Genomic DNA, 18,615 nt, shown 5'->3' on the forward strand with positions numbered 1-18,615 from the left:
AGCCTTGGAGATAGCAGCTTGACCTTCATTACTGCCCTGCTTTAATTTCCTGCCTCCCTTTGCTAACCCTCCCTGATGGAACCCTGCCAGGCTTCCTCCCTCCCTGGGGACTATCCTTGCTGCTATTCTGCTTGGGTTCTAATCACCTTCTACTTTGATGCCTCCAATCTTTCACAGCCTTCCCCCATGCTGTGCCATCTCACCGGCCTTTTTGGGAGCACCAGATGGACCAGCCAGATTACTCTTAGGAAATATCTACTCTTTTCTTGGTTCCTTCCCTGCCCTGGGAAAAGCTTCAAAGCTGCTCTCCCTGCTGGCAGTATTCCTCAAAGAAAAGCTCTGTGGACAAGGCCAGCAATCTCAGAGTCACAGAATGGTTTGGGTTGGAACAGACCTTAAAGCTCATCCCATTCCACCCCCTGCCATGTGCAGGGACACCTTCCACTGTCCCAGGCTGCTCCAAGCCCCATCCAGCCTGGCCTTGGGCACTGCCAGGGATCCAGGGGCAGCCCCAGCTGCTCTGGGCACCCTGGGCCAGGGCCCCACCACTCTCACAGGGAAGGATTTCTTCCCAGTTTCAACACTAACCCTGCCCTCTGGCCCTGGGAGCCATTGCCTGGCTGCTGTCCCTGCAGGCCTTGTCCCCAGTCCCTGTGCAGCTCTCCTGGAGCCCCTGGAGGCCCTGGCAGGGGGTAGAAAGTCTCTCTGGAGCCTTCTCCAGGCTGACCTCTCCAAGTCCCTGTGTCCAAGCAGCTTGGAATTATGGCTTTAGGTGCCATCCAGGCTTTATCAATTGCCCTAAAGAGCCCAGCACCCACAGGCTGATACACCTGCAAACTACCCCAGCCAACCCCAGCTGTGCTTCCAAGAAGGTGCTCTCTCTCAACTCCAACAAGTTCAAGATTGTTTTGAACCCCTGACTAAAGAGTAATCACTCTTCTAGGTTTCATTTATAGCTCTTATTTTCGTTACCATTCCGAAACAACATCCAAGCCTTATCTGAGTGTTGAATTCCCAGCTTTGGAGGCATCCCCTGCCAGTTACTTTCACAGGCTCAGCCCAAGGGGAAAGGCATTTTCTCATGGACACAGCTGTTTCCTTAAACTGCCCCTGAGTTATGAGATAGGGAGACCAGACAGTGTACTTTCTCTGGCCACTCATTAGCTTAGAGATCCCCTTTTCTCTGCCTCTGCTTGGCTCTAAGCCTCCCCCACAGCTTTTTCCAGCCTCTCTCTTGGTGATTTTTTTCCTCTGGCTGGTAATTGTTCTCATTGCCCTTGGCTCACAGATGGTCCTCAGAGAGCTCAGTGCTGATGTGGTGCCAGCTCTGCTCCACTCCAGCTGCTGAAGGGCATTAGGAGACCAGCCACCACTGCACAGACACCTCTCCTCTGCTCCATCTGCCCTTCCACACCCAGGCAGTTGCTGCAAAAGGCTTTGCTCACCACAGCTGGGCCATGTCTCAGCCCCATTCCAGCACCCAGATCACCCTCCAGCCCCTCTGCTCTCCACCCTAAGACTCCCCATTCTATATCTCCATCTCCCTACCCACCCTTCCTCCTTGACAGTCCCTCCTGCCATGCAGCTGAGTCACTTCCCCTTCTCAAGACCCTTCCTTCCAGCTTTCCCATCCCCTTTGGCTTGGGAACACCCCTGCAGGGTCGCAGCAAACCTCTCCCACACAGGGGAGCAGCCCCTGGCATGAAATCCTTCATGCTGAGGGTAACAAAACACCAGCACAGGGTGCCCAGAGCAGCTGGGGCTGCCCCTGGATCCCTGGCAGTGCCCAAGGCCAGGCTGGATGGGGCTTGGAGCCACCTGGGACAGTGGAAGGTGTCCATGCCCATGGCAGGGGGTGGAATGAGATGATCTTTAAGGTCCCTTCCAACCCAAACCATTCTGTAAACCCAGCCCTGGGCTCCAGCCCCACTCCACAGGGACAAACTGGGACTGCCACCCTGGCAGGATGGATGTGAGTGGAAGAAAACAAGGGGGGAAAAAACACGGCAGAGCAGAGAGGAGGTGAAAGGAGGTCTTATTTTTCACCAAGCCAAGTTGTTTTTGGAGGCACAGACACTGGGCTCATTCATGAAGCAGCTAAGTGCAGGGTTTTCAACGGAAACAATGAATTAACAAGGATGAGCAGCAACAGGATAAATGACCTTTTTCCTGCCTCCCAAAGTGTCCTGTTTCTTTCCTAACCGAGCAGCCAACAGCTCATTTAGCTTCAAGGCACTCAGCCCCAGCAACCTGGTGCCTCTAGAGAAGTCCAAGGGCTTAGAGAGGAGCTTTCCACAGAGGAACCTCCTCCCCTGTGGCTCCACACCCTTCCCACTCAAAACCATGGGAGCTGGGGGCTACAGAGGACTCCACATGGCATTTGGGATGGGAAGCATGGGTGATGCCACCCAGCAAGGCAACAGCCCCATGGCCAAAGCCAAGGCATCATGGAATGAAGCTACATCACAGAAGTTTCAGGCTGAAATCAGGAAAGGCTCCTCACCCAGAGGGTGGTCAGGCACCAGAACAGGCTCCCCAGGTCATGGCCCCAAGCCTGACAGAATTCAAGGAACATTTGGGTGATGCTCTTATGTTTAGACAGTCCTGCAAGTGGTGGGGAAGTTGGATTTAATGGTCCTTATGGGTTCCTTCCAATTTAGAATCACAGAATTGTTCATATTGGAGAAGCCCTTTAAGACCATCGAGTCCAACCATTCCCCCAGCACTGCCAAGGCCACCACTGACCCATGTCCCCAAGTGCCACATCCACATGGCTTTTAAACCCCTCCACCACTGCCCTGGGCAGCTGTGCCAGAGCTGGACAACCCTTTCCATGAAGGAATTTTCCCTAATGCAATCTAAACCCCCTCAGTCTGTCCCCTCCTGTCAGGAGCTGTGCAGAGCCACAAGGTCCCCCCTGAGCCTCCTTTTCTCCAGGCTCAGCCCCTTCCCAGCTCCCTCAGCTGCTCCTGATGCTCCAGCCCCTTCCCCAGCTCCATTCCCTGCCCTGGACACACAAGTTATTCTATGATATTCATGATTCTAAGATCAGTGCCCTGAACCCCAACGCACTGGGACCCAACTGAACCCATCCAGGGGAGAAAGATCCCAGTCCACTGAGAGCCCAGTACCTTTCCCCAGTGTGCAATTCCTCTTCATAGACTCAGAAGGAAAGTGGTTTGACTGGCAGTTTCTGCTATCTCAAAATCTATCAGAGGGATACAGTACCCTATGCTAACATAACGGATTAAAGCAGAAGATAAAATGCTGTTCCATTATCTATTTATTAAAAGCACCACTTGAACTGCTTTTATTCAGTGTACATCTCCCAGTAAAGAGGCACTCCTTGATGGTGTAAATCAGTGAGCAATTGTGTTTTAACAGCCTTTAGAATGGCATTTCCCCACGCTTTTAGACAGAGTATCAGACAGAAAACCTCTTCCAAAACTCACTTATCCTAACAGGCGAGATCACAGAGCTCTTTACTGCTCCTCTACCACCAAGACAAATACAAAATGGGCTTCTAAAACTCACAAAGCAGAGATCATTCCCATTTCTGCTGCATGAATATCCTTAATGATGGGACAAAAATAAATAATTTTGTTAGCAGGGGAGAACTGTGCAGCTCCCACTGACAGATGGGACTCCTGGTAGGTGATGAAATGCAGGCTGCAGCTCCCAGCCCAACGAGTCCTTTCCTCTGTGGTAGCTGTGGGTTCGGTGGGAATCAGCTCTTACAGAGCCAGAAAGGATGAAGCCACTTCGAATCTAGCAGTTCTCTGAGCAAAAGGGGAAGAAATGATGCCAAACTTTCAGCAGAAGATTTCAGGTGTGAGTACAGCAATACATGTGAACTGCACAATAAAAGGGAGGTTGCTGGATTCTCTCTGCTTCACCAGAATAAATTAGGCTTTTTCTTGGTTGAGGATATTTTCCCATGCCAAGAAACATTCCTCCTTACATTTTGCCAGGCTCTACTGCTTTGGTATTCTAATTTTATTTACGAAGTGTTTCAATAAAGAAACGTGGAGCAAGAGCATTCATGAGCAGGCTGGATTTCAAATGAAATGCTGGTGGAAGACAAGCACAGAAAGCTTCACCCTGAGCTGCATAAATCAGTGGAGATTCCACTGTGGGCATGAGCAAATGTCACATCTGACTGGGGGAAGAGGGAAAGAGATGTAGCCACATGCATGGGGAAGGATAGCCATAGTCTGGGAACTATGTGGATGGATGATGGAGGGATGGATGATGGATGGATGGATGGATGGATGGATGGATGGATGGATGGATGGATGGAGGGATGGATGGATGGATGGACGGATGGATGGACGGACGGATGGATGGATGGATGGATGGATGGATGGATGGATGGAGGGATGGATCCTGACTATACTGCTGCCATCAGAAGGACTTCAGCACCACGGCAGACTCGATGCTGAGGTTGATGTCATTGCTCCTTCCTTTCCTGTGGCCACCTGCATTTTATCACCTGCTGCAGGTGAACTGGGGCACTGCCTTGCTGGGGAAGGCCCAGGGCCCAGCTGTGCCACCTGCAAGGACACCCCTCCCTGGGGTGGTTCCCAGCCCCATGCACCCCAAACCTCTGGCCACTCTTACATGAGCTGAATTCTGACGGGGCTGACAAACCTGGAAGATAATTTCAAGCCACAATCACTTCAAATTCAGCCTGTGACCTCCTTGGCAGGATCTCCCTTCAGCACAGCAGCCCCAAACAGGAGCTGACAGTGCTTGGCAACCTTTTGAACCAGCACTCGGGTCCCTTGGGTACTGAGGGGAGGGTTTCTCTCAACAGCATGCAAGCTCCCTGGCTCTGACAGCCCTGCTCTTGGGCTGCCTGGGAGGGGACCAGCATCCCAGCCCCTGCATTCAGCAGTGTGAAAGGGCACTGGGGAAGGTGCACTTGTCACCAGGAATAAACCGCGATGCACAAGTTGTGTCACGTCTCCTCTCCGGGAGGACGGAGCCAGCTGAAGTCAGAGGAAATCTTCCCTGGTGCCAGTGGGGTTTGGATCTGTCCTGGAGCAGCGAGAAGAAATGCCAAGCAGCGAGGAGTGAAAGCTCTCCTAAATGGCATGGGTTATCAGCTGGCACAGAGGAAGCCCCAGCCAGGGCAAGTGTCCCTTCACACTCAGGTGCCCACCAGTGCAGCCCAAATATCTCCTTTACACAAGTCACCCCATTACCACAAAGCTTGGGCAATGCCAGCTTCCCAGTCAGGCTAAATAAATCCCTTTTTGCTTTCTCTGACAGCACATCTTATCCAGAGCTATTCTGAGACACCAGCAGACCTGGCAGAATTGTGTTTGAGGGTCCAGCTCAGGAGAGGCTGATCCCCTGTGCTCCTGAAGTGTTCAAGTTTCCCAGATGAACCTCAGAGTTTTCCACATTTCACTACCTTTACCTATCAGAATGATCTTAGAGAAGATTTTTATTTCTCTTTGCAGTGGGTAGCAAACCAGAAGAAAAACTGCAGCAAGGATGGCCCACACAAAAGAGAAGCAAACCTCACCTGATCTGCTGGGAGGAAGAAACCAGGACCAGCCAGCACCAATGCCTTCCCTGGTTTTCCTGGCTCAGACACGTCCTAGGAAAATGATCATGGGTCACAGAGCCCCTGAAGGAGATGCTGTGCAGGGGAGAAGATTGTCTCCTGCCACGCTCTGCTTGAAGCCCAGGAGAAAGCAGCAGAGCCCGGGGGGGGTGATCAGCAAGGCCACCCTCTCAGCTCACAGTGCTGGCAGGCAGGGGCTGACACAGGCAGGGGTGTCACCACATAAAGGGCTGTCGAGCCCACATCCGGCCCCTCTGCTCCTCCCTGAAATGTGGGTCAAGCCACAAGGTGACAGCCAGTGCTTAGGGAGCCATCCCTGCCCACCAAGGTGCTTCCAGCACTGTATCAGAAACTAAAGCCAAGCAATAAAAATTAAAGGAGACGTAATATGGATCATAAAACGCAAGCACAAGACTAAAAAGTCCCCGGACACTGATGTATTATTAAGACAGGGCATGAAACTCCCCTCGCAGCACCGCCAGGTTTCCTTTCTGTGAGAAATTATCCTGGTTTCTGATTATTGTTTTGTCAAAGATGGGTCAGGCTTTGTCAGCTGGCCCTCCAGTGTTAAGGAAAAAAGGTGGTGGAAAAGCTTGGGACTTGTTTGTCACCCTGTACACCACTTCTTGTGCCTCACCCACCCCACTGGGATTTGTGGCTGAGACCATCGGTGCCTTGAACCAGCAGCTGCACACACCCTGGTCAGGAAGGATGCCATGGAGATACACTAAACAGATCCACAGAACCATGGAATGCTTTGGGCTGAAAAGAAACTTTTAAGTTTCTTTTTTCTAGTCCAGCCCCCTGCCCACGGGCAGGGTCACCTTCCACTAGAACAGAGTGCTCCAAGTCCTGTCCAACATGGCCACAGATGGGGCATCCAGTGCCCCTCTGATAACTGGTAACTAGAATAACTGGCCCCAGCCTAACAAGGCTGCTGGGTTGAACTCTGATTAGAAAAACCCACTATTTTGCTAAAAGTTCTCCTTCCCCCAATCTTCAATGACTGGTAACTCACAGGCATCCTCCCCCATCCCAATATCCTATTGTTTTCCCACTACAGAAGGTCCCACTGAAACAGCAGCCACAGCACTGGAAATTTTATGGGGATAGAAGTCCAGATTTAACTCCTTTGGACACAAAGCTGAGGTTTTAATCACCTCTGGTAACTGGGGAAAAAAAAAAAAAGTGGGAAACTCACTGCCCCACAACCACTGCCCATCATCTCCATACCCCACTGCTCCAGCCCTGCTGGCCCATTAACATCCCCTTCTTCTTGTAAATATTGCCTGAGCACTCCTGCCTGCCCTCCTGCCCTCAATTAACCATGGCCTGGGGGAGAAGAAGGTAAGAAAGCACTCAGATTTAACTGATCTCCACAGATGGTGAAAGCAGAGCTCAGTGAGACAAGCACGGGCAGAGGGATGGGCACGGGCAGGGCAAGCAGGACAGCAGAGCCCGTCAGGCCCAAACATCCTTGCCCAGCTGTCCTCATCTCCCAACACCTCATGAGATTTGAGGAAAGTTTGTATGGCACAAGGTTTGGTTCTCTGCACTGAAGGAGGTTATCTTTGCCAACACCACCTCCCCCCTGCTGAATCCCAGAGCCATCAGGCCTCTCCCACCAATCCCAAGGGGGTGGATGTCCCACCAGACACTCCCATCTCATGACACAAGGCAGAGGTTGGAGCCCACACAAGCTCTGCAGCTCCCAAATCCCATGGGAGCCTTGGAGAACACTGTGTTAGGAGTCAGTGCATCTCAGAACCAGCAATGGAAAGAAACCTCTGGAAGGGCCAGGCTGGATGGAGACTTGGAGCAATCTGCTCTGGTGGAAGCTGTCTCTGGCCATGGCAGAGGGTTTGGAACTAGACAAGCTTTAAGGTCCTTTCCAACCTAAACCATTTTGTGACTCTACAATAAATATCTCAGGCTCCAAACAGCACCTCCAGCATCCGTGGGGATGCCAGAAACACAACTGGTGCCTTCAGCAGGGTACCCAGCTCCCAGTTCCAGCTGCAAGGAGCCACAGGTCACCAACAGAGCAGCCCCGGCTTTACACAAAGGTGGTTGTGCTGGAACAAAAGCAAAGGCCACAGAAATAGGTTGATTTTTCTTTTCCTCTTTTTCCTGAGATATGACTAAACTCCAGGAGCAGGTAGTGCCTGGGCATCCTGCAAGCATCCTGCAAGCAGTGCTTTCAACATGAAGGAACAAAAGGCTGCGGTGGGGAGGAGAATGGTGGGAAACCTTGCAGGCTCCTGAGATTCATTTGAGACCTGGTGTTTGCAGCACAGGCTCTATTTCATCTTTTCATAAGTAAGTCTTACCAGGAAACATTACAAAAAAGGGGGCATTTCAAGGCAGAAAAGTTGGTCGCCAAACGTCATTTTATTTTATTTTTTAAACCCTTTGTTAGCAACTCTTCTGGGGAGCAAATCCAGCAGAGGCAATACAGTGCAGCGTGCACTCCTAAATTAGTTTCCAGGCACTTGGGATGCTTTATTATTCATTTCCTCCAAATATTAGGTAATGCCTTTCACCCCTTTCAAAGTCTATACGAGGGGTCTTTGATGCATTGTGGGACTTGAAAGTTTCAGGTCTAAAGAAGCATTTCTTTTAAGTCCTCCCTTTTATCAAGCATATTCTGTTCTGTTCGCTATAATGCACACAATGGCATGAGAGTCTTGACCTGCTTCATGTCTGATGAGTTGAAATCTCAGATGCATAGGATAAAACAGCCATTCCTAGCAATACAGCTTAAACACTTAGGGCTCTATTCAGGCAAATATTACCCAGGGGTCTGCCACGCCACTGAAAAGCTGCAGAAATTGGCTCGGTAGACGGCTGACCAATTCAGCAGTGAGAAATGACCCCGCCACATTAACTCCCCTTCTCATTTCACCCTGGGCGAGCCGGGGTCTGGAGGTAAGCGCAGCAGAAGGCGAGAGCCGGCTGAAGCCAGATTCATTTTCTTTATATAAAGTATTTTTGTGTGCATGTGTGACCATGAATGTCATTATGCGGATCTGCAAGAGAAGGGGAGTAATGGCATTAGGGCACAGGCGCAGGAATCGGGGAGGTTTTTGTCTCACGGTGACACCGGGGCGCTGTCACGTCTTCAGGACAAGCAGAATTTGCAGGCTTTGAAACGCTGCAAATGCCTTAGAAAAGCAGGTCTCTGCCTCTGCTGAAGGCATGTGGACTCTGCTGGGTCACTTTACATCCATCCAGCATCATTCTGCTCCATGTGTTAAGCAGAATTAATACCTCTTGTTCCACAATAATTTACCCTGCTTATAGGTTTTGTTCACCCTGTTTTTCCTTCTTCATACTGCAAGCTGACTTAAGAGATGGCTCCTGTCCAACAATACACTGCACCCAGGGCAGGGATGCAAAGTGAAACTTACTATTGCAAAAGCAAATACATTTTGGTACAAAATGCCATGGTTTTGTCCTTTAGACAGTTGCACCGATGTGTTTTTACAGAAGTACCAGGTGGCTATTTTAGGATATTAATCTCCTCTTATCAATCTCCTCTTGACAGGTTAGAACTAAGAAAAAAATTTTTAAAGGCAATCTGGAAATGCAGGGGTAAAATTCAATGTACAAGCTGGAGAGTTCCTAAATGGGCTGAAGATGCTGAAATTTGCCTTGCATGTTTTATACCCTAGGAGCAAAAGATGCCTCTAGAACAAGTCAGAAATCAAGGGTTCAGACTACATGGGAAGATGTCTGTAAAAGAGACAGGCCCTGTTTTTCTGACCCCTCTTGCCTGCCCCAGTGCTACACCCTGGTATGATCTGCAATCCCACCCTGTCAGCCTGAGACCAGCCTTGATAACCCCAAACATTTCACTGGGAAAAACATTTCTTAAACCATATAAAAAGAAAGAAGTTCATCTTGCATGAGTAAAACCCAGCTATGTCTTTCCTGATACTGGCAAAACATCCAGCAGCACCTCCTGTAAAATGGGAATATATGCATCTGCAGGCCCTGGCCCTGGTGTGTGTGATTTTAGGATTAGCTCTAAAAGCAAATCAGATGCACAAGGATATAATCTCCCAACCCATCCACCTCCTCCAGGATGCTGCAGACCTGGAGAGCACAAGCCTGATTTTTGAAGGATGCTGAGCATCCCTCTCACAGCTGGCATGGCAGTAGCAGCAACAGGTAACAAAAATAATATGATAAAGACTGGACAGAGCTTTGAGCTACCTCGTATAGTTAAATATGGTATATGTTGCTTATTGCAGAGGAGTTGGATAAGATGTCTTTTAAAGGTCTCCTCTGACCCAAACTATTCTATTCTATTCTATTCTATTCTATTCTATTCTATTCTATTCTATTCTATTCTATTCATTCTATCCTAATTATTCTACTCTCACATTACCCACCTGGCTAGGAGACTTTTTAGGAGCCCTCTGAAACATCCTTACTAAAATACCATGAGGACATACACGGTTTGTGCCCCACATGCATGTACAGTGCTGGTCTGCCAGAGGACAGCTGGCAAGTCATCACTGTGCATGCTACAAATCCTCTGAGCCAGTAAGAAAACTCAAACAATGTGAAGATTTATCAATCCTTTCAGTCGAGACAACAATTCTATTCCTTTTGAGGTAAACGAAGAGTTTTTGCTTGGGGACCCCGTCAGGAGCAGAAGGCAGCACAAGGATGGGACCCATCACTCACCAGCAGCAGAAAGATGTTGACAAGGGTGTCTGCACAAATTTTTAAGGAGCCTGAAACAGCTCCTTTGAGAGAGGGAGACTGAAGAAAAGAGGCAAAACTGCAGGAGAAACAAAATCTATTTGTAAACCCCAGGCAGAGTTGACACAAGGCAGCTGGCACAGGAGTGCAGAGATGATAATGGAGCCTGATGGATAGTTCAGAGGATTATCAGATACCCTCCAACTCAAATATGCTGAGGAACCAATTATTTAATGCTAAAGACAGCACAAATGGATGCTTAATAAGCTGCATCACTTCAGGATTGCTGGAGCTCAAGGGGCCAAACCTCCACTGGTGTAATTCTGGAAATCCAGCACAATGAAATACCCAATGCTTCAGATACACACTGGCCCTGCCAGTCATCACCACCTCTGCCAGGAGACTGGGGGGCATGGAGGGGAAACAGCTGGAATTTGGGAGCAGATGGGTGCACATTCACCACCCCAGGCTGACAGCACTCAGCTCTGCAGCAGCCTTGCTGGCTGCCCTGTTTACAGGAGAAGGGCTTGCTGTTCTCAGGAACAGTCTGGGTTTTTCTTCTAGTTGATTCCAGAGAGGCAGCAGGGAAGCTGTAGGAGGTGTGGGAGACAGAAAGGAGTTTAGTCTGTGCTCCAGGCACTGATTAGAACCTGTTTTGGAGTCAGGGATGTGAACAAAGCATCCCTTCTCAAGCTCTTCTGCTGGAAGAAATGTTGGGGGAAAATGTGGTCTCAGCACCCTCTCTGCCTTATCAGGAGGTGACCCTGCAGACACACCATCCCGTCACCTGGGCTGCTGCTGCAGCCAGAGAAGAGGGACAGACTTCTGCTCATCCTCGCATGCTGCCCAAACTAGATCAGATGGAACATGGGATAAAAACACCTCCACTAACTATAAAGGGCCCCTACATTTTTAAATGTCTGAAGATTGCTTCCTGAAACCACATTGTGTAAGTTTCTCCCTTCATCTGCACTCAAACTGTACTACAGCAGCTGAGGGGTGTCTTAAAAATCTGCATTTCTCCATGATCCAACCTCCACTAGCACCGCTCCAGTAGCCCAGGGGACAGCAGAGATACAAGAGTAGGTGTAAGAAACAAATTTTTTATGATGAGGATGGTGAGGTCCTGGCACAGGTTGCCCAGAGCAGCTGTGGCTGCCCCTGCATCCCTGGAAGTGCCCAAAGCTAGGCTGAACAGGGCTTGGAGCAACTGGGACAGTGGAAGGTATCCCTGCACATGGCAGAAGTTGGAATGAAATGAGCTTAAAAACCCCTTCCGACCCAAACCACGGTCCTACAATTCTGTGATAGCCCAGCACCAAGATGCTCCTCAGCATACATCACACATGCACAGAGGAAAGACGTGGGAATTTGGTCCCTGAGGGATGGGAACCTGCGGGGGCTCACAGCATGGCTCTGCTGAGGGTTTGGCCAGTGTAAACCAGGAAGTTCTCAGGAGAAGATGGTGAAAAAAACCCCAGCCTCCCACCTGACACAATGCAAAATATCTCAGTTCAAAAACATCAGCTCAGGGTCTGGCTCTGGCATATCTGAGCTAGCTCAGATGATAAAAAAAGGATTCTCCTTTCTTCCTGTTCAAGACCTCTAGGCAAACATCCAAGTCCCAGCCTCCTGTGTGACAGCTGCAGAAAACAGGTCTGGAGAGAACCTTGAAATGCCACCCAGATCGCAGCCCCGTGACTGTGTCTGGACGGGGCCAAGCACAACAACAGCCAAAAGCACTCCAAGCATTAACAAATATTGTTGCTTGGTGCACTCCTGTGCAGCTGCCAGCATATCTGCTGCCTGCTCCTTCCAGCACTCAGCACTCAGAACACAGATATTGATGAGAGCATCTTCCACGGATTTACAGGAAGAGCAATTAGAGGTTTGGTCGTTGACGACAGCAGAGAATCGTGGTGGTGGTGGTAAAGATGATTTGTGCTGATCCATTAACACAGCAAACTACCTCCTCTCCCACAGGAAATCTCAATAACTGAAGGGGAGATCAGAACCCCAAGACCCCAGAAAGGTATCAGGACAACCACACAGCTCTCCCCAGTCCGCATCCTGCTTGCCAGCTCTCCCCACAAGGCTCACCCCAGTGTGTACTCACCAGTACCCTTGCTTTTGTTTCAAAATGGTGATGCTCCTTTCGCTCCTCTGACCATTTCCTAGGGAAAAACAGAGAGGAAAAAAACAAAACAAAACCCCTCATCAGATCCAGGACTGATTATGTGGTTAAGAAGGGCCAGCTCTGGAGAAGCCTCTGCTGGGATGATGAGAAAACAGAGGCAGGCCTGTTCCTGCTTTCCCACCACACGTGTTCCCGGGGTCAGTTCCTCTGTTCATCACCCTTCCCTCCTTCCCTGTACCTCAAAATCACCTAGCAACACTGTGCCATGGAGGGCAAGCCCACCCATCCTCCCCCTGTATCACATCTCCAGTGACAGCTGGGAGATGAAGGCCCCAGGAATGGATCACACCAGGGAAGCTCTGGGCTGCTTCATCCGTCCCTCCCCCAGATCAACATTACACTTTGGCCCCTCAGGATTGTCAGCTTATTCCCACATCCACAGTTCAGTCACCAGTGGCAGCTCAGGAGTACCTGCAGTGCAAATCCACAACAAATCCACATTCTGCACTGCTGGGGTGCAGAGATGTATGACCAACACGTGTATGACCAGCATCATCCCAACTCTGCCCATAAAAGTTCCCTGCCCCTCTTAGCTTGGGAAAACCTTTCGGGGAAATGGAGCTCTACAGAAGCTCCTGGCCACCACTGGCACTTCAAATGATGGAGATGGGGGCTTGCATTTCCAGAAGCTGACAGCTCCATGTGGGAGGCCCAGCAGCTTGGCTGGACTCAGGGCTGATGAAGGAGATTGGCAGAAGGATGTTTTGGGGTGCTTTACTCCACTTCAGAACAGCCTCAAGGTGTGAGAACCCCACCAGCAGGTAGCCAACATATCAACAGGGTCCCCTAGGACAATTTGGGGGGCTGGCCCAGGCCCTCTCCTGGGTGAGGACAGGGAGGAAGACCATTGTGGCTATCACAACACTGGGAACATATGCAATAGTGCTCAGCTGGAAAATGCTCCTGTGGCTCAGCAGCCAGATGGAAATGCACTGTCTGCATGCCAAAGAAACCATAATCTGGGCTATTTTCCCTAAAATGGCACCACCAGCTCACATCTGTCCTTGCACCTGGGTTTGTACCTGAGTCCTGGCCAGGGTGAAGAGGCTCCCTCCTACTCAAGGAAGCTGCAAATGAAACAGGATCTCTCTGTCAAGGCTTAGTGGTGTGCAAAGCAAGGAAGAGCCACTCATTGTGTGCAGTCTCTCTATTACAGAATCACAGAATCACACAAAGTTGGAAGAGACCTTCAAGATCATCAAGTCCAGCCCATTCCCTAACAGCTCAACTAAACCATGGCACCAAGTGCCACATCCATGGACAAGGAGACATTTGTTATCATGGGGCAGCTGGAGGTGGAGACACTGCCTTCTCTTCCCCAGTTCCCCAAGAGGTTCCTGACTGAATCAATCACCCAAGCATCTCTTTTTCTTCTCCAGGCAGCCCCTGAATGGGTTTACTAGTGCAGGATCCACCAGCACTATTTCCCATTACTCATGACAGAAGGAAGCAAATGGGATTCCTCTCCCAGCTTTTAGAATGAGCCAACGATCTTGGTTTAGCCTTTATGAGATTATCATTATTTTCATGGGGAAGTGTCAACAACATTTTCCAAGCCAGGCTGACACCTGGATGCCAGATGGAGAAACCAACAGGCTCTGATCACCCTACCCAATCTATGACAGTGTTAAATTACTGCTCTGCACATACACTCAAGGAACAGAGCAAAACCATGAAGGATAACCCTTGTGATGGCCCCTAATTCTCCTTCGCACTGGCCTGAGGACATTTAGGCAGTCTGAGGACATTCATGGAGCCATGTGAGTGGTACAGCATGGAGTGGCTGCAGACCAGCCTCAGGGCCACGATCAGCCTCAAGAATGGGACTTCCCTGCAGCCAGTGAGTCCACGTGCTCTCAAAAGCATCCAGCTGCTGTGACCCTCCAGCAGGACCTCCTTCCTAAGCCAGTTCATTAGCCTCCTTCCTTACTTCAGTTCATTAACTCACAAGGAGCCACCACTGTCCTGGACTAATGGCTTGTTTGCCACTCAACAGCCAAAAGTGATCAACAACAGGCAAAGAGCTTAATGCAGGCCACTGTCAACACACCCACATTGGGCCAGGACCATCATCTTTGTCTGGGGCAAAAACCACAGGGGAGGCTGCAAAAACCCTGCAGTGGACCCTGTCTTCATGGCAGAGCTCATGAGCTCTGCTCAGGTCAGCACAAAACCTCCCCCTGGCACCAGGGCAGGGGCTGGCACCACGTTTCCCTTGAGAAGTGCTGGGCTTCTGCCCAAAGCCTCCTTCTCCCCACAGGTCCTTCACTGCCTTGCCTTCCAGAGCAAGAGGAGCTCAGCTTCCAATTCAACACCCTGTTGTGGGCAGGTGGGGTAGGTGCCTTCTCACAAGCAACAGGACAAGAGGGAACAGCCTCAAGGTGAGCCAGGGCAGGTTGAGACTGGATATGAGGAGAGATTCCTTCAAAGAAAGGGCTGTCCAGCCATAGCACAGGCTGCCCAGGACAGCAATGGAGTCCTCATCCCTCGAGGGATTTAAAACCCACGTGCACGTGGCACCTGGGGACAGGGGTTAGTGGTGGCCTTGACAGAGCTGGGGATGTGGCTGGACTCGATGGTCTTGGAGGACTTTTCCAACCTAAATGATTCTGTGACTCTATGTTTCCACCTAAAACAGTTCAAAGCCCTGTTTGAGGCACAGAAGAATTCTCATGGGTCAATAAATGTGAGTTCCTGGGCTAAGAAAAGGCTGCACCTGAATCACATTTTCATCAATCCTCCAAGAGGGTTTCAGTTTCATCAGCCCAAGAAGAGTGGCTGAGAATAAACACACCCATGATCCACCCTCTGCACCAGAAGATGCCCTGATGCTCTTGTAGCAGTTTCCAAAATAGGACGGGCATTGCTGAGGGCAGCCCAGGCTTCATTCTCCCGTTCCCAAAACACACGTGCGATGAGAGGCTACAAATCAACCAGGCTTGCCTGTGGCTTCCCCTTCAGCCACAAGGCCCCTTTTAGCTTCTTGGGGTGGTTTGCAGAATGACTTGAACACGCCCTCCTGCAGATGACATTCAGATTTCTAATTACCCTCCCTGGGTACATCACTGACGTGCCACATCAGCTCACTCGCGGGGCTGCTCCTCTCACCACGTGTCCCCAGCAGTGGAGCTTCTGCCCCCCTTCATGACACTGACGTCCCTCCCCATCACCTGGCTGGGCTGAGCTGCTGGGCTGGGAGAGATCATTCCCAAATAAAGTAGTGATATGGAATGCTTGTCCTGGCCTCGAGGCCAAGCCCACGTGAAGAAACAGCCTCTATCACAGAATCACAGGGCAGTTTGGGTTGGAAGGGACCTTCACAGCCATCTGGTTCAAGCCTCTTACCATGAACAAGGACACCTTCAGCTAGACCAGGTGACTCAGAACCCTGTCCAGCCTGACCTTGAATGTTTCCAGGACTGGGGCATCTGGGCAGCCTGTGCCAGTTTTACCACACTCACTGTAAAAAACTTCTTCCTGACAGCTGATCTAAATTGATTCCCCTTCAGTTTAAAACCATCACCCCTTGTCCTATTGTAACACACCCTGTTAAGTTTGTCTCCATCTTTGTTCTGAGTCTTCTTTAGGCCCTGGCAGAGGCTCTGAGGTGTCCCTGGAGCCTTCTCTTGTGCAGCTCAACAGCCCCGGCTGTGCCAGGCTGGCTCCAGAGCAGAGGGGCTCTGGCCCCTGGAGCATCTCTGGACATTCCAAGAGGTCCATGTCCATGCTGAGGACACCAGAGGTTTCTCCAGGGAACAGCCCTGTCCTCAACAGAACAAGCACTCACGTATTTCCAGTGGCCTTCCAAGGCTGCCATCCATGCTCTAGCCCTGAGCAGCCAGCAGCTGGAATTCAGGTCACCTGGAGCACAGGACTGCCCAGGACTGACAGCCAGCACAGACCATGGGCATGCCCTCCCCAGTGCCCAGGCCAGGAGGTGACTCCCAGGGACAGCCTGATAAACCCACAGCAGTCCCTGGCGCACCAGGTAGGGTTCAGCTCCAACTAAGGCATCTCAGGGGGTGCCCACACAGATCCTGGCTTTAGTTGCCTTAATGCAGGTTCTCATTGCTACACTGGACTCCCTGAGCTAACCCAGACCCATGCCTGGCTTTGCTGGGCAAAACCCTGGGCCTGCATCCCTCCTGACTGACAGATGGAGACTAAGCAATGTGTCCTAGGGTAAAAATGGACACTATGGCCAGCAGATTGTGGCTACACATGTGGTGGCTGCCCCAGCTCTCACTGCAGCCCATGGGGATGCAGCTGGCACCATTTTGGGTGTCTGGGGAGCCATTTGGTTGCCCAAACTTCAGTATCTCTCTTGGGGTGTGAAACACCCTCCAGACTCCACTGACCAAACATCCACTGACTCTAAAAGGAGATTGAGCACCAAGTTAGTATTTTTATCTGCCACTGCAGCCTACCTCCAGCTCCTAGTCTAAGTTTCAACAGCTCCTAAATGAAACCCATTTGCATGTGATGGGGATGCTCTGCACCCTCAGGCCCCTGCTGTGATGAACAGCACCAATCCTGGCACATCCACACTTCCAGGATGGTTCCAGTGCTTGTGCATAATAGGTCTGAAACAAGTAAATTTGACAAAGAAAGGAGAAAGAGCAACTGATATGCAAATCCATGTCATAAATCATTCACCAAATCTGTTCTGCACTTTTGAAATAATCTTAGAGGGTGCTTCCCAAGTGCTGTTTGCAAACCCTCTGTTAATCTGGGAAGCAGTTGCTTCTACAGTAGGCTGTATTACAGCATCTTCAAGAAATCCCCATCAAATGTTACTTTAAAATGCCCATGACTTTTGCAATCAGTTCTTTTTAATTCTTCTTGGCATATCTGAAAACCAAACATCATAAAAAACCCCCTTTGCTATGATTCATCTGCAATGGGTCTAAGCCTGGGGAAGAGCTCATCTCACATCTTTCATACCCAGGTGACCCCCAAATTCCTCCCAAAGACCTCTGCCCGTTCCCTTCATATGCTCTAAAGAGTTTTTTACTTCCTCAAACTCTTCCTGAGCTTCACTGAAAGCCTTTGTTGCCTCAAACAGGGCAGTGCCCTGGAGATGCCCTCTAGAATCACAGGAGCCAAGTCACCCACACCCCTGCAGAAAATCCCACATGGAAAACATACTCTGAAAAGGCATTTCTACCATGCCCTGGCACACATGGACATTTCATTGCCTAGGAGAGTGTTTGAGATGATTACGGCTGGGTTTTTTTTATTGCCAAGGACTGTTTCTTCCAGCAAAAAACCAAAAAACTGCCCTGAGACAGATCATCGCTCCCAGCTCGGAAAGAACTGAGTGTGTGGATTGTGCTCAGAAGGAGTGACCTGGCTGCATCTTTGGGCTGACATCCTTTCCAATCTCCAATGCTCAGTTTTCCCCTTCCTCTGTGAAAATGGAAACAGCAGCATCAGCTGTGGCTGGAAAGGGGTTTTGAAATCCACAGGTGAGAAATGTAGGTAAGACAGCGCTGCACCCTTCTAGAAATGGGGGGAGAGGGAAAGGCAGCAGAGGGGGGAAAAACCCCACATAATAAATAATACTCTACAAATTACATAAAATTAACACATTAAAAAACCAATCCTGCAAGAAGCAGCTGCTTCATTCTTTGCTGTTGATAGGATCAATATAAGAAAGGAAATTACCACCTCGTGCTCTGCAACACATCACACCGACTTTCCTTTACAGACCCTAATGCTCCTGATTGCAGTGTCAATTTAAAATTTACCATAAAATGCAGAATCTCATAAACTTTACAACCTCAATCACACTCAGCCAGTGTTTTCACCCAAATCACACGCACAGGCACCCGCCTTGCTCTCCAAGGCAGACGCACATCAACGTGCTGCTGACAGCAGATGGGAGAGCAGAGCAGGGCACCACAGCTGGGATCTGCCTGTCCTGAGTAGCCTGGATGCAAAGAGAAGGAATCAGGTTGGAAAACAAGATGGAAAACATACCCTCAGATCTCTGTGAGACAGCTCATCCCACATCCAGCAGGATGAAGGGTAGCCATAACCACGATTTATGATGAAGGTGCTGAGGCCCTGCCACAGGGTGCCCAGAGCAGCTGTGGCTGCCCCTGGATCCCTGGAATGTCCCAGGCCA

The 18,615-nt window shown here is 50.1% G+C and overlaps 1 protein-coding gene across 1 annotated transcript in view; it reads right to left on the minus strand.

The window, feature by feature from the left end:
• The window catches only part of ZBTB7C (zinc finger and BTB domain containing 7C), a 94,909-nt gene that overhangs the window by 65,434 nt on the left and 10,860 nt on the right, over positions 1 to 18,615 (minus strand). Inside the window, exon 2 of the mRNA XM_071425837.1 lies at positions 12,405 to 12,462. Within this exon, the coding sequence (XP_071281938.1) occupies positions 12,405 to 12,462 (58 nt within the window). The remainder of the gene's footprint in view (positions 1 to 12,404; positions 12,463 to 18,615) is intronic.

Source organism: Agelaius tricolor, unplaced genomic scaffold (assembly GCF_023055355.1).
Source record: "Agelaius tricolor isolate 1412-34295 unplaced genomic scaffold, bAgeTri1.0.p SCAF_4, whole genome shotgun sequence".
Taxonomy (NCBI): Eukaryota; Metazoa; Chordata; class Aves; order Passeriformes; family Icteridae; genus Agelaius; species Agelaius tricolor.